The sequence below is a fragment of the Eptatretus burgeri genome, chromosome 15 (genome assembly GCF_056783735.1).
Source record: "Eptatretus burgeri isolate ZD-2024b chromosome 15, Ebu_testis_v1, whole genome shotgun sequence".
NCBI lineage: Eukaryota > Metazoa > Chordata > Myxini > Myxiniformes > Myxinidae > Eptatretus > Eptatretus burgeri.
In genome coordinates, this window is record NC_140975.1 from 54,459,479 (window position 1) to 54,473,477 (window position 13,999).

Here is a 13,999-nt window from a genome sequence, read left to right on the forward strand (position 1 = left end):
TCACTTCAGAAGAAGATCAGACAAATACAGAGGAGGAGATAAGTTTTCAAGCTCAGAATGGGAGCAGGATTTCATGACTTTGGAGAAAGAAAAGATCGATTCTTCTGACAGTGACGATCTTCCTTGAACTGAATTCTGCACAAATCATTAAGAAAAACATTTGTTGCTTTGGTATTTATCAACACAAAGTTGGATTTAATTTTTTTTTGATAAAAGACTGAACTCCAATTTCAATCATTATATTTCAACCTTTTCCTTTTCACCACACTGTTTCAGTTTGGGAAAGCTGATTTGGATGGATTTCGTTCATTTCTTGCTGATGTGCCACGGACCTCAGCTTTTCGTCTTGGCCCCGATATGGCTGCCGAGGAAATATCCCAATGGATTCGCACTGGTACGGACATTTATATTCCCTCACGTATCTATCAAGTGAAGGTACGTTCCCATCCATGGCTTGTGCATCAAAAATTGCTCATCACAATCACTATTTTAAAGAGTACCATGTTCAAGTGTCTCTGGAGTCCAAATGTCTGTTCAACAAAGTAACCTCTGTAAAAGAGTTCTTGAGGATGCAAACAGCAATATGCCACTTCTGTCATTTATTCCATAGCGACTCAGCAACTTAACTTGGCTTGAGAGACTTTTTGCAGAATGCCAACAGTGTACTCAACTGCAATAAATCTTCCATACCTCCTCTCTTTCATGGACCTGAGGTTGTTACTTCACCTCTGGATAAGGCTAACCATTTTCTAATCGATTTGGTTCTAATTCTACCCTCATTGATCAGGGACACCCTCTTCCTGATTTTCCATCTCGTACAGTTTCTGATATTCCTATTCCATTTATCACTTCTAAGAAGGCTAACGGAATTATTCATACTTGAGATGCCTCAAAAGCGATTGTTCCTGATGGAATCCCTGTGATTGTATTGAAGACATGTTGGCCTGAACTGTCATCAATTCTTGCCAAGCTATACAACCTGTGCTTGTCTGCTTCGGTGTTTCCTTCATCCTGGAAAGTGGCTTCTATTGTCCCTGTTTTCAAGGGTGATAGTGAGCATTCTGAGCCAAGTAACTATCACCCCATCAATCTGCTCCCTGTAATAAGTAAGGTATTTGAATGCTTCATCAATGAACAACTTCTCAGCCATCTGGAGGACAATGAACTTCTCACTGTCAGTATGGCTTTCACCATTCTCACTCAACTGGTGATCTGCTTTCCTTAATTGCGGATCATTACTCTTAATTACAGATCATTACATTACATTACCCTTACTCTCATATTTTCCCTCCCCATTCTTCCTCTAAGTGTCCCTTTACCTTGTTGTTGATGTGTTTTGATGTACTCAGTTCTCCTTATTCCCTTATATTGTGTTCCATTCTATGTTATAGCTATTCAACAAGCCTTGACATTGAATACATGAAAAAATACTGATAAAAAACCTTGACAATAACGTACTAATCAATGCAAAGAATGGTGTTGAAGTGACTCAATCCCACAGTCAACATTGCTTGTGATTTTGATTTACAGAGACAGATTGCACTGTACAAAGGTGATGATTGGCTGTTTTGGAAAGTTCTTAACAAAGCTGAATCAATCTGAGTGGTAGATGATATGAGGAATGTTCTTCTCCGGGGTTGTCTCAATTTTCCCTGGGCTGAAATGGCCCAAATATAGCTGAGTAAAGATGTCTGCTGTGTGGACAGAGTGAGAAGACTGGAGAGACTGACATGACAGTTACAAGTCAAAGTCATTTGATACAGCGACAAGGTCAAGAATCACAATTCTCTCCACAATGAAAAGTCAATGAGACATGAGGAATATACTTCAGAAGTGAGCACGAATGATATCAAAATGTTTATTGGAAGGAATTCCCCAAAAAGATTATCAGTAAAATACAATGACAGCAATTAATAAAGCTAGCACTCTGGCTGTTTGTGATCTGCTGGCATTGAGGTGAGAGGAGATGAGCAGTGTCCAAGGAAGAAAGGCGAGGTGAAAGGGGAATGGGATGGAGAAGTTGTTGTTGGGTCTGCAGGGACAGATGAAGATGTGATCTCAAAGACCTTCAAGACTGATTCAGCCTGTTCGTACAGCTATGGGTGTGGAGAAGGGGACGGATAATATGCGAGCTATAAAGGGGCCACATTGCACAAGCTCTCCTGTCAAACTTCCACCTGAAGATGGCATACTGTACAAAAACACAAATTACTGGTCTATACATTCCATCATTTTCCACTCCCTCCCTGTGACGAAATTGTTCGATCCATACCGGTAAGAAGGGTCCGTCTTGGAAAAGTTCTTGAATGAACCGACGGGCTGGCAGCCGGAATGTAGAGCGGGATAAGAGAAGGCACACGTCGGAGTATAGGCAAACGTCACCGAACACCCAGGGAAAGCGCTCCCTCATGCTTCGCATTGGACATGGAAAAGAAGAGGGTTCAGAGCTCATTAAGAATACAACACATTTGGAGGGTTCCGCCAAGATTAGCAGGTAAACATTGGAGGCCTATCATCTACCTATAATATATATTTGTATATATATATATATATATATATATATATATATATATATATATATATATATATATATATATATATATATATATATATATATATATATATATGGATGTACCATACTCTTTACAAAGCGTTGGTGCTGCTGAAGCAGTTTCTTTACAAGAAGGGTTGTATTTGGTGTTTTGCTATTGCCTTCCCAGTGTTGTTTGTCCATGCTCTATCATGTTAAATACTGAGCGTCAAGCAAGGAAACAGTATTAATCATTTCTAAAGTCTATGCTCAGCCAGCATTTGAACCACAGACCTTCCAGACTCGGAGTAGATGCTCTAACTATTACACCACATTGTCTGCTCCATTGAATGTCCAGTTAACCTTCTAAAAATGATGCTTCAATTTGAGAGTGCTTTTGAAAAAAAGCTTGTCAGAGGTCGCTCAAGACATTCCTGCTCTCTGTGGCTGGTAATGTTTTCTAATCAAGTAAATGTCAGGAAAGAGGACACCGTTGTGAAACACCGTTCAGTGTGCATACTTATTTGTCACCTTGTATCACTGTTATATAATAATATATAAAGGTCTTTCTAACCACTGACTGATTGACCCACTCACTCACTCACTCACTGATTAATATTTAAGATCAGTGTCTTCCGGGTGATGTAGAAAGCTGAAATTTGGAGTGCCGATGGACACCAAAAGCCAGTACACCGGAAATAAATCACAGAATCGTTGGACAACATCCATCAATGAAAATATAAATACTGTAAATGAAAAAAATAATAAAATAAAGTGCAGGTGAGTGACCCGACAATAGGGGAGCACGGTTCGTATGCTTACACAATGTCTAAGCACACACTGCTTGTAAAATAATAAAGCTTAAGTTTTGAAATAACAATAGTGAAAAAAAATTGTCAAACATCTTAAATAATAACAAGTGAAATCCTTCAATACAGCAAATGTGGTGAAGAAAATGAGTACACTAATGTTAAAATATGCAATTTATGCTTTTTCAGTTGAAAAACAATTAAAAAGTGTACTTAATATTTGAAATGTAAAAATCTTGTTATTATGTGATAAGCACCTTTATATATAACAGAAGGAATGAAATCGTTCGATACAGCGTGGCAGGAGGCCACAAAAGAATGATAGCATAAGAAGAACTTAGCTTTCAGCATTCGGCGATCGGCGCGAAATGCGATGGTGGGCGGAAATGACATCTTTCGGTGCGAAATGCGATGGTGGACGGAAATGACGTCTTTCGTTCGTTCGTACATGAGAGGGGCGCGTTTCTTGGTTTTTTCCCGTCAAGCAATGAATTAAATGGTTTTCACATATATAACACATTAGTTTCACAAATTTCCATTGAAATACTCGGGTATTTCCGTCAATTCTCGCTATTTCCGTCTAGGTTACGCACTGCATCTACCGGACGGCTGTCATTGGCTGTCTTGAGGCACGTGGGGGGGGGGACAGGGGACACCGGAGACGTGGTAGACACCGGGGACATTTCAAACTCGGTGCAATTGTATACAGCGCACGCGCTGTAATAATGACTAACATTTGTAGATGATGAGAAAGGCAATTGCTTAAAAATCAAAAGCTTATTTAAAAGCTGGGGGCTTTCCTTTCCTTTCCTTTCCTTAACCATTATTTTGTTTTATAAGATGTTCAAATCAAGCTTTAAAATGAGCCTTTCAAACAAAATTTATGAGCAAAGTTGTGGGAAGGAAACAACTTGAACGGTATAAGATAAGCTGTTCGGCAGGAGAGGCATTAAATAACGCAACATAAGTTTTGAAATTGCAAGTTTTGAAAAGTGTCTGAAAATTGTACATTTATCATGTGAGCTGCAAGGATGGAAGGAGATGTCATTGTACTTTTACATGAATTACGACATTCAGAGACAATGGGCAAATCATCACAGTATATGGGTGTTAACCAGATATCGCAGTATAATGCTGTGGGTGGGGAATTCAAAAATAATACAAACGGGAAGTGGTAAAAAAACACGAACAAAACGTATGAGGTATATAAATAAATATATCCGATCCGATCCGACGTGCAATACTCTGTGATACAAAGCGTTGGTTCTGCCAAAGCAGTTTCTCAGTCAGGGGTCATGTTTGGCAGGTCAGGTCAGATCAGGTATGGGAACATGTGCCGGAACAGCGCGTCGCTGCATCCACTTTCTGCCGGTACCCCAGGGACCTCCGTCTGGCCAACCCCCAGGCAGGTGCCTGTCCCATCCCCATCTGCTTGAGATGCTGATCGACCTGCTGCAATCACGACGCACGTGGTCGGCCCATTGGCCTCCTCCGCTCACGAGGATCCCTCAACTGAGAGAACCTGGCGAGCAGAATCAGCGTCAGGAAAACAAGCCACATGTCCATACAGCAGCAACTGACGCTCATGGACTATGCGGGTAACAAATCTCATTTGAGTCTCTCTCAGGAACCGCTCATTCAACACAAAGGCCGACCAGCGATAGCCAAGGATTCTTCAAAGAGACCTGGTACCAAACGAATTAAGTCTCCATCTCAGATCCCTGGTCAAAGTCCAAGTCTCACATCTGTAGAGCAAGAATGGAAGCACCAAATACCTGAAGACTCGGACTTTCATCCTCCCGCACAGGTACCAACAGTGCCACACTCAATGATCGAGTGAATCCATGACTCTTCATGCCTAACCCAGACGTTTATTGACCTCTGCCTCACACCAGCAGAGACATGAATATCACTGCCAAAGTAAGTGAATCCATCCGTGACCTCAACATGCTCACCACAAACAGGTACAAACAAGATAGCAGCATCCAAGACGTCATTGAAAGCTTGGATATTAGTTTTGACCCAGGAAACCCATAATCCCAGCGGCTTAAACTCCTCATTCAGCACCTCGAGGGCCCCCAAAAGGATATCCAGAGTCTCCGCAAAGATGACTGCATTATCTGCGAAATCAAGGTTAGAGATCTTGACATTCCCAAACGTTGCACCGCAACTTGATCTCTCTGACATCCTCCCCAGAATCCAGTCCATACAAGCGCTGAAAAGTGTGGGGGCCAGTACACACCCCTGACGAACTCCAGTAACAACTGGAAATAAATCAGACATGGTATCACCACATCTCACAGCACTCTCAGTACCAGAGTTTCGTTGACATCACATTGATCAGTTTGGTTGCACCCCAGGAAGACCAAGAATCCTCCAGAGGGCATCCCGATTCACTGAATCAAACACTTTACAGAGATCAACATAGGCTGCAAGCAGGTCCTGCCGAAACTCTCGTCTGTGTACAGTGAGGACCCGAAGAGCAAGGATACGGTCAATCGTTGACCTCTTTGGTGTAAAGCCTGACTGCTCTGGACGCTGGTGCTCAAGCAGATGGTGGCGGACCCTATCAAGAATTATCCGAGCAAAGACAATGTTGGGCAGTTTTCCATCTTGTTGTACATCATGCATGTGTCATGGACTGTAGTGACAGTAGTTACAGGCAATAGTTGGAGCAGGAATTTGGAAGTTGGCCATGTTGCCGGCGAGACTTGCCGACATTGCGAAGGACACCGTGGGATCTTTAAATCCACCAATTAGTGTAGGCAGATGGGACACCAGTCTCAGGCCAAAAGAGGAAGCCAGCTGTGAAGCAGGTAAAACATCACCTGAGACTGGGCCTGTTCCTGCTTATTGCTCAAATTAGCAGTCAATCTTGTTTTTTATTTTTGGTTGAAAGCACCTTCCTCTTCTTTAAAAATAAATATATATATATATATATATATATATATATATATATATATATATATATATATATACATATACATATACATATACATATACATATACATATACATATACATATACATATATATATATATATATATATATATATATATATATATATATATATATATATATATATATATACAGTATATCCTAGTGGGGTATGTTTACACATTCAAAGCAATAACGAAACGTGCTTCCCTTATTGGTTTATATTTTCATTTACGGATGCTTTCCAATGGTTCTGTGATTCCTGGTGTATTGGCTTAAATGTCCATCAGTACGCAAAATTACTGTATTTCCCCATTGTATCGGGTCGCTCACTTGCATTTTTTTTCATTTATTTATTTTCATTTACGGATGCTTTCCAACGGTTCTGTGATTTTTTCTCGGTGTATCAGTTTCAATGTCCATCAGCATGCAAAATTTTAGCTTTCTATATTACCTGAAACGTACTGAACATTACTATCAGTCAGTCAGTGAGTGAGTCGGTGAGTGATTAGAATGAGCTTTATATGTTAGATATATTTTTTATAGAAGTTCCAATCAGCTATTTTTATTGAAGAAAATAACCAATGAGCTCTCGCTAAATCAATTACCCCAGGTGGCTGGGATTATCAAATAAATTAACTCCCATGTTCTTCTAGCCAAATAAAGCTGCAGAAAGCAACCAAGAAAAGCTACATGAGGGAAGCTCTTTGCTGTTTCAAACCCTACCTTGGTTCCTTTACAGCTGCAGACATTCACAAGTAGTACATACATGAGAATCCCAATGATATACACCCCCCCCCCCTCAGCCGCCGTACAGGTTTCATCACTTGGTGGTAAATCGTCAGCGACAGCTTAGACAGGAACGTGCACTACAGAGGCTCCTAAGCATGTACTACGTGCAATGCCAATAGCAGTTGACATTTAAATAACAAAACCCTATCATGTCTCTCACTCATAATTGAAGGGAATCACCAATCAACTATGACTTAATCAATTACCCTCTCGGTATCTGCAATGATCTTTCTTGGTCAAACCACATTTCAAAGTTGGCCTCCAAAGCCAGCCACCAACTGGGCATCCTCTATCGTACAAAGTCCTTCCTTGGCACACCTGAACTCCTATCCACACACAAGGCCTTTAAGCACAGCTTGATTAACCTCCACCATCGAAGATCGGAGGTTACTGTTTTCACCCCTTTCTGTTTGTTTGTTTGTTTGTGAACAGTATTACGGAAAAACTCCTCGACGGATTTCGACGAAACTTGGTGGGGGGATTAGGTATGGTCCAAGGATCATGCCATTAGATTTTGGAGTCGGTCCAAAATCCAAAATGGCCGCTATGGCAGCCATTTTGAAAAAATATTTGAATTTTTTTTTGCATTTCTACATGTTTTAAGTGATTTCCACCCCCCCCAAAAAAAAAATTGTTAGAGAAAAAAAATTTTTGCAACTTTTTTTTTCAACAAAATTTCGATTTTTTTTTTTTGTTTTTGCATTTCTACATGTTATAAGTGATTTCCAACAAAAAACATGCCAAAATTATGATTGCGGCTGATTTTGGAACTTCAGGTGGATATACCCACGTAAAATCTATTTCTGTCTCAAGGAATCTAGTTATGACGAATGAATTGGGTATGTAAAAGTTAAAAGTAAAAGGGAAAGTTGCAAACTATAACTCTGTGAGCACTGTTGACGTCAAATTGAATGAATAAGATATCAGGTTCACTTGAGTGACCTAGCAGTATTGGCGGCGGAGGTTTTGCACTCTACCGAGTGCTCCCCCTCTAGTTGAATACTGCTCTCCCCTCTGAGCTGGCTGGCTCCCCGGCTTCCCATCTTGCTGAGCTTGATGCCATGGAAACCAAGGCCTTCGAGATTGTTGTTATCTCTCAAGATGAAGAAGAGTCTATTGGTCTATCACTTCGCCAACACAGAAAGGTCGGTGGTCTCTGTCCTCTTCCACCTTAGTTCTAGTCTTTCACTCTCTGCTCTTTGCATGCTTTGTCCCCCCCCCCACCCCTTCACCACAAGTTTATTCAGAGCACATATGATTCACACAATCAACCCCATTCTGGTAAAACTGCCTAAATCCAGTCAATGCTCAACTCCACTCATTCGTTCCTCTTTTTCGCAACTTGTTGAATCAACTTCCACATTCTCTTCAATGTCATTCTTCCCTCCAGGTCTTCAAGACAGCTGTTCACCACCATCTCAGATCATCCCTTAACCCAAAACCATGATCTTTTCTATCCTCATTAACATCCCCCCCCCCCACACCCCAATCCCTCCTCATTCCAAATTTCCAGTTTCCCTTCTGAGAGTCTCCTTCTGTATCCATCTTGTCCACCCCGTGCATCTCCTCTTGCCCCTCATTCCTACCCAGACCCATCGTTTGGCCAAGTCTGCCTCTATCTTGGCCTTCAACTCTGCTGTTGGTATTTCCCCTCTCAACTGTTGTGTCCTTATCCATTCACTGTACTTGAACGAGCTTTTACACGAGCCTCGACTATTTATACAAATGTTTTTTGTTATTTTTTACCCCGGGTGGCTAGGATTATCAAATAAATTAACTCCCATGCTCTTCGAGCCAAATAAAGCTGCATGAAGCAACCAATAAAAGCTACCCTTTGCTGTTTCAAACCATACCTGGGTTCCTCTACAGCTGCAGACATTCACAAGTAGTACATGCATGAGAATCCCAATGTTACACACTCCCCCTCAGCAACCTACTGGGAGTTTCACAATCCACTTCCTCAAAGCTTATCATAGGTGGACCCAGGGGAGGGGAGCGAACCCTGCACTCGCTCCCCCAAGCCCCACCCAAGAAAGGCGATCATGTTTCACATGAAACAAGGGGTTCATAACTGATGATGTGGTCTCAGAATGTGGGAAAGAACTTTCTCATGCAGTAAATTTTTCTAAAAATTTCCACTGTAAAGGCAATAAACAAAAAGGTAGGTAAGTCTACCTAATATTACAGAGTGTTTCAAAAAATGTAAACGTAAAATCTGCAACGATCATATTGAAGAAAATGCTTCAAGTGTTTAAGTGTGTAAGGTTTTTGAAGTGCACCAATACATTATTCCAAAAAAATCAGGATATGTTAGTTATTAAACATTGTTTAGAAAAATGGACATCAATCAGGTACAGTATTTTCGGTATTGCTTCTGCTATTGTCATTTAAATTCCCAATTCAACAATAACAACCACAACAACAACACCAACATCAGTGGCAGCGGAACGATGCGGTTCGTCAAAAAGGGTGAAAATTCAAAGGAGTATTCACAGTTTTTTTTTCCTCTCAAAAAAAGACCGATTTAAAGGACCATGATGTGCATGCAGAAAGGAGGTAAGAAATAGTTAAACTGTTACAATTTGGTTTTGTAACTCCAATAAATGATAGAGCCTTATCAGGTTGTTGGAATTGTGTAATGATGATGACGAGTAGGCCTATAGCCGTATTCGTGGTAATATATTTTGTTGGTTTGGTCCTTTATCATGATCGTGAACTATCCAGCATTGAAGAAAGAGAGCACACTGTGTTGTAACGCAATCTAACCATTTCTTAGTATACAAGAGATCCCAAGTTCTTATCCCATCCGATGAATGTTAAACTATTTATTTTTGATAAAAACGAATCAAAATCTGAACATGAACAGCAAAGAGTCTGAAATGATAAGCAATTAAATAACTATATTAAAATCAATTAATGTTCACCACTGAGCCCATGATAAGAAAACATCCTAATTTGACTTTCGTCTTGTTGTCAGACTTGCATGCAAGGAAAGTAAACATCAAGGGGGCTTTGAAGATGGGGGCCATCAATCTGTGTTTACAGAAGTATAAGACATGGAGAATGTTGATGAAAACGTAACAGGACAGAACAAAGAACAGACAAATAATATTTTGAATTTTTCTGTACATTTCTCCATCCATTTTCCCTTCTATCCTGACAAGTGCCCCAGTCTCTGTGGAGGGATTCACTTACCTTGTCAGTGATATTCATGTCTCTGCTGGCTGTGAGTCAGAGGTCAATAGACATCTGGGTCTAGCCTGGGGAGTCATGGATTCACTGGATAATGGGGTGTGGTGCTGCCGGTACCTGTGCGGGAGGACGAAAGTCCGAGTCTTCAGGTCCTTGGTGCTTCCAGTCTTGCTCTATGGATGCGAGACTTGGACTCTGACCAAGGAACTGAGATGGAGACTTAATTCCTTTGGTACCAGGTCTCTTCGGAGAATCCTTGGCTATCGCTGGTCGGACTTTGTGTCCAACGAGCGGTTGCTGAGAGAGACTCGGATGAGATTTGTTACCTGCATGGTCCGTGAGCGTCAGCTGCGGCTGTATGGATATGTGGCTCGTTTTCCTGACGCTGATCCTGCTCACCAGATTCTCTCAGCGAGGGAGTCTCATGAGTGGAGGAGGCCAATGGGCCAACCACGTGCCTCATGGTTGCAGCAGGTTGATCAGCATCTCAAGGAGATGGAGATGGGCCAGGAATCTGCCTGGGGGATGGCCAGACTGAGGCCCCTGGAGTACCGGCGGAAAGTGGACGCAGCGACGTGCTGCTCTGGCGCATGCTCCCATACCTGACCTGACCTGCCCCAGTCGCTGCTGATGAAAAACATCCCCATAACATGATGCTGCCACCACCATGCTTCATAGTCGGGATGGTGTTCTTTCAGTGATGTGCTGTGTTGGGTTTGTGCCAAATGTAATGTTTTGCATTTAGGCCAAAAAGTTCCATCTTGGTTTCGTCAGACCACAAAACTTTTTGCCAAAAGGCTTCAGAATCTCTGGAGTGTTTATTTGCATCCCTCTCACGAGAATCAAGATGGGCTTTTTTGAGTAATGGCTTCCTTATTGCCACCCTACCATACAGGCCAGACTTGTTAGTGGGGCAGATAACAGCAATTTTTTGAGAGGAATCGTGCAGATGATGATACAAGCATCAAATTTGGCACATTTGTTCTCCAGGGGATTCTAATCAAATCTGCCTGATTGGCCATTTGAAAATCCAAATTTTGAAAAAAAAAAAAAAACTTCAAAAAAGCTAAGATAACGAATCAATTTTGGATGCTGGCTGAGATTGGTGAATGTTTCAGAAACATCATCAAAGACGTTCCAAGTCTGCCATGCAGTTTTCTTCCCTTTACCGCAGAAGGCAGACATGACGTCACATCCAGTGAACGCATGGAAGTATGGGATCCCTCTAGCTTTCTCAGGCCCTATTGCAGAAACTACCTCATGGACTGGAATCCATCGTGTCTTGGCTCCTTGGCCAAAGGCAATCCACATGTTCTCAAGACCTAGTTCCTGCAAGGATGGCAGTACAGATATTGCTAAGACTAGTACGTCCGTGTCATTGGCCTTAATGATAATGGACTTGCTACCATCCGTCGTTGCATCCCTGGTGTGTACAAATATTCGAGTGTCAGCTTCTTCATGACAACATGGAGACACAGCATCCAGTGACTTCCTTGTGTTGCTAATGGCATCTTCTCCTTTTGTGACAATGACTGAGCTTGTCGTCCGTGCTTCACACATCTTTTCCGCAAGGAAGTGAAACAGCTCAGTCTTGTTGCTGTCATCTCGAAGAAAGCTTCTCCAATTACTTGGGGTCTTACTGGTTCCTGCCACTCTTCTTCTGATTCCTTGCCCCCTTTTCGACCTTGCCTCGGACTTCAGACTTGACTTCTTGTACACATCAAACACTACGTCCACCCTCTCGTACCTGGCACCATTGGATTTCACCTTTGGGATGATGTGTTCTTTAGCATAGTCATCAAATATCTTTGAAGTGTGTGGAGGTAGGGCATTGATAAGTGCTGAGCCATCAATGATGACTGCATCTCCCCTTGGTTCTCTGTCTGGGATGTTCACTTGCGCTTCAAGAATTTCAGCCAGCTGTGACTTCGAATATATATATATATATATATATATATATATATATATATATATATATATATATATATATATATATATATATATATGTATATATATATATATATATATATATATATATATATATATATATATATATATACATATATATATATATATATATATATATATATATATATATATATATATGCATATATATATATATTCAAATTTTTCAAAATTTGGATTTTCAAATGGCCAATCGGGCAGATTTGATCAGAAAGCCCTGCAGAACAGAAATGCCAAATTTGATGCTTGTATCATAATTTGCACGATTTTTTCTACTATCTACTACACTATGTGGAGTGCTTTGGATATTGTTGTCACATGCACACAGTGACCAGTCTTTGCCAGAAAGGCATGGAGCTCTTTCAAAGTTGTCCTTAGCCTCTTGGTGGCCTCTCTGATCAATCCCCTCCTTGTTTGGTCATCTAGTTTGGAGAGACAGCCTGATCTAGGCAGGGTCTTGATGGTGCCATATGCCTTCCACTTCTTAATGATTGTCTTGACTGTACTCTAAGGGACATTCAAGGCCTTTGAAATATTTTTATACCCATCCCCTGATCTGTGTCTTTGCATAACTTTATCCCAGAGGTCTTTTGAAAGCTCCTTGGTGCTCTTGGTTGAGTCTTTGCTGTGAAATGCATGACCAAACAGAGGAAACCTACAGGAACAGCTGATTTTATTCTGAAATAATCAGAATCACTACAATTTAACACAGGTGGAGGCCAATTAACTTGGTGTGTGATTTTGAAGGTGATTGGTTACACCTGGGCAAATTTACAAATGCTATTATAAGGGGGGTGGACACTTATCCAACCAAAATATTCTAGTTTTGCATTTTTAATTAATTTTCTGAAATTTGTAGAATTTGTTTTTCACTTGGAAGTGGTGGGTTATGATGTGTAAATAAAGGTGGAAAAAGTCTGATTTAATGCAATTTAATTCCAGGTTATAAGGCAACAAAAGGTGAAAATTTTGAAAAGGGGGTGTAGACTTTCTGTAGGCACTGTATATATCTTCTTGTTAATTATATAAACTTACATATTGGAAAAATAAGTAAGCAGGTGTATCTTCGCCTAATGTGAGTATCTCAATCTGAGAACTATTTAATGCCCCTCATATGTGCTCAGAAGGGAACACTAAACATGATAAGAATAGTTTTTTTTTTAACTGCGTTTAAACTATGTAAATCTGTATTTGCAAGGCAATAAAAAAGGAAAAGGCCTAATACTAAAACACGTTTTATGATGAAGCATGACAAACTACATTGATAAATAGAAAGAGTGATAACTCAGCCAAGATGGTGAATGCCTGTTCTGAGAACAGTGGGCATGGTATTAAGGTAAGGTTTCAGCAGTGCAGCATGTGCTGGGAGCATGAGTACGTTAGTAGGCCTGTCTCTTGGGCCTTTGCTCCGACAGCACTGCTCAGGTTAACCACCAGGCGGATCACTTCCCGGCGCAGCATTTCCTCTGATACTTCATCACTTCGGCCTGTGGCATTAGGAAAAACATGACTAGCAATGCATCGCAGTGACCTTAGGTTTTTCAGTCTCAAAGATTTTCAGATTTAGAAACACAATGTTGAAGTTCTAAAGCACAAGGTATGAGTAAGATGCTGACGGAAACACTTTGCTGTGGTGTCTTGGACTTTTTAGCAATGGACCAATGCTTTTCGGGAATAATAATAAATAAAGGATAAATAAAGCTCAAAGAAGAACATTACTCTGGAGCATTATAACATTATATTTACATCCGCCTCCAAAGGTGGACGGAGGTGA

The 13,999-nt window shown here is 40.9% G+C and overlaps 1 protein-coding gene across 3 annotated transcripts in view; it reads right to left on the minus strand.

Annotated features, from left to right (window-relative positions):
- Nucleotides 1-1,844: 1,844 nt before the first annotated feature.
- Nucleotides 1,845-13,999, minus strand: part of RICTOR (RPTOR independent companion of MTOR complex 2) — a 112,365-nt gene continuing 100,210 nt past the window's right edge. For all 3 annotated transcript variants that reach the window (XM_085856026.1, XM_085856024.1, XM_085856023.1), the window contains 3 exons: nucleotides 13,604-13,712; nucleotides 2,273-2,411; nucleotides 1,845-2,096 (listed from right to left, as the gene is read on the minus strand). In XM_085856026.1, coding sequence (XP_085712152.1) covers nucleotides 1,920-2,096; nucleotides 2,273-2,411; nucleotides 13,604-13,712 — 425 coding nt within the window. In that variant the 3' untranslated portion in view covers nucleotides 1,845-1,919. The remainder of the gene's footprint in view (nucleotides 2,097-2,272; nucleotides 2,412-13,603; nucleotides 13,713-13,999) is intronic.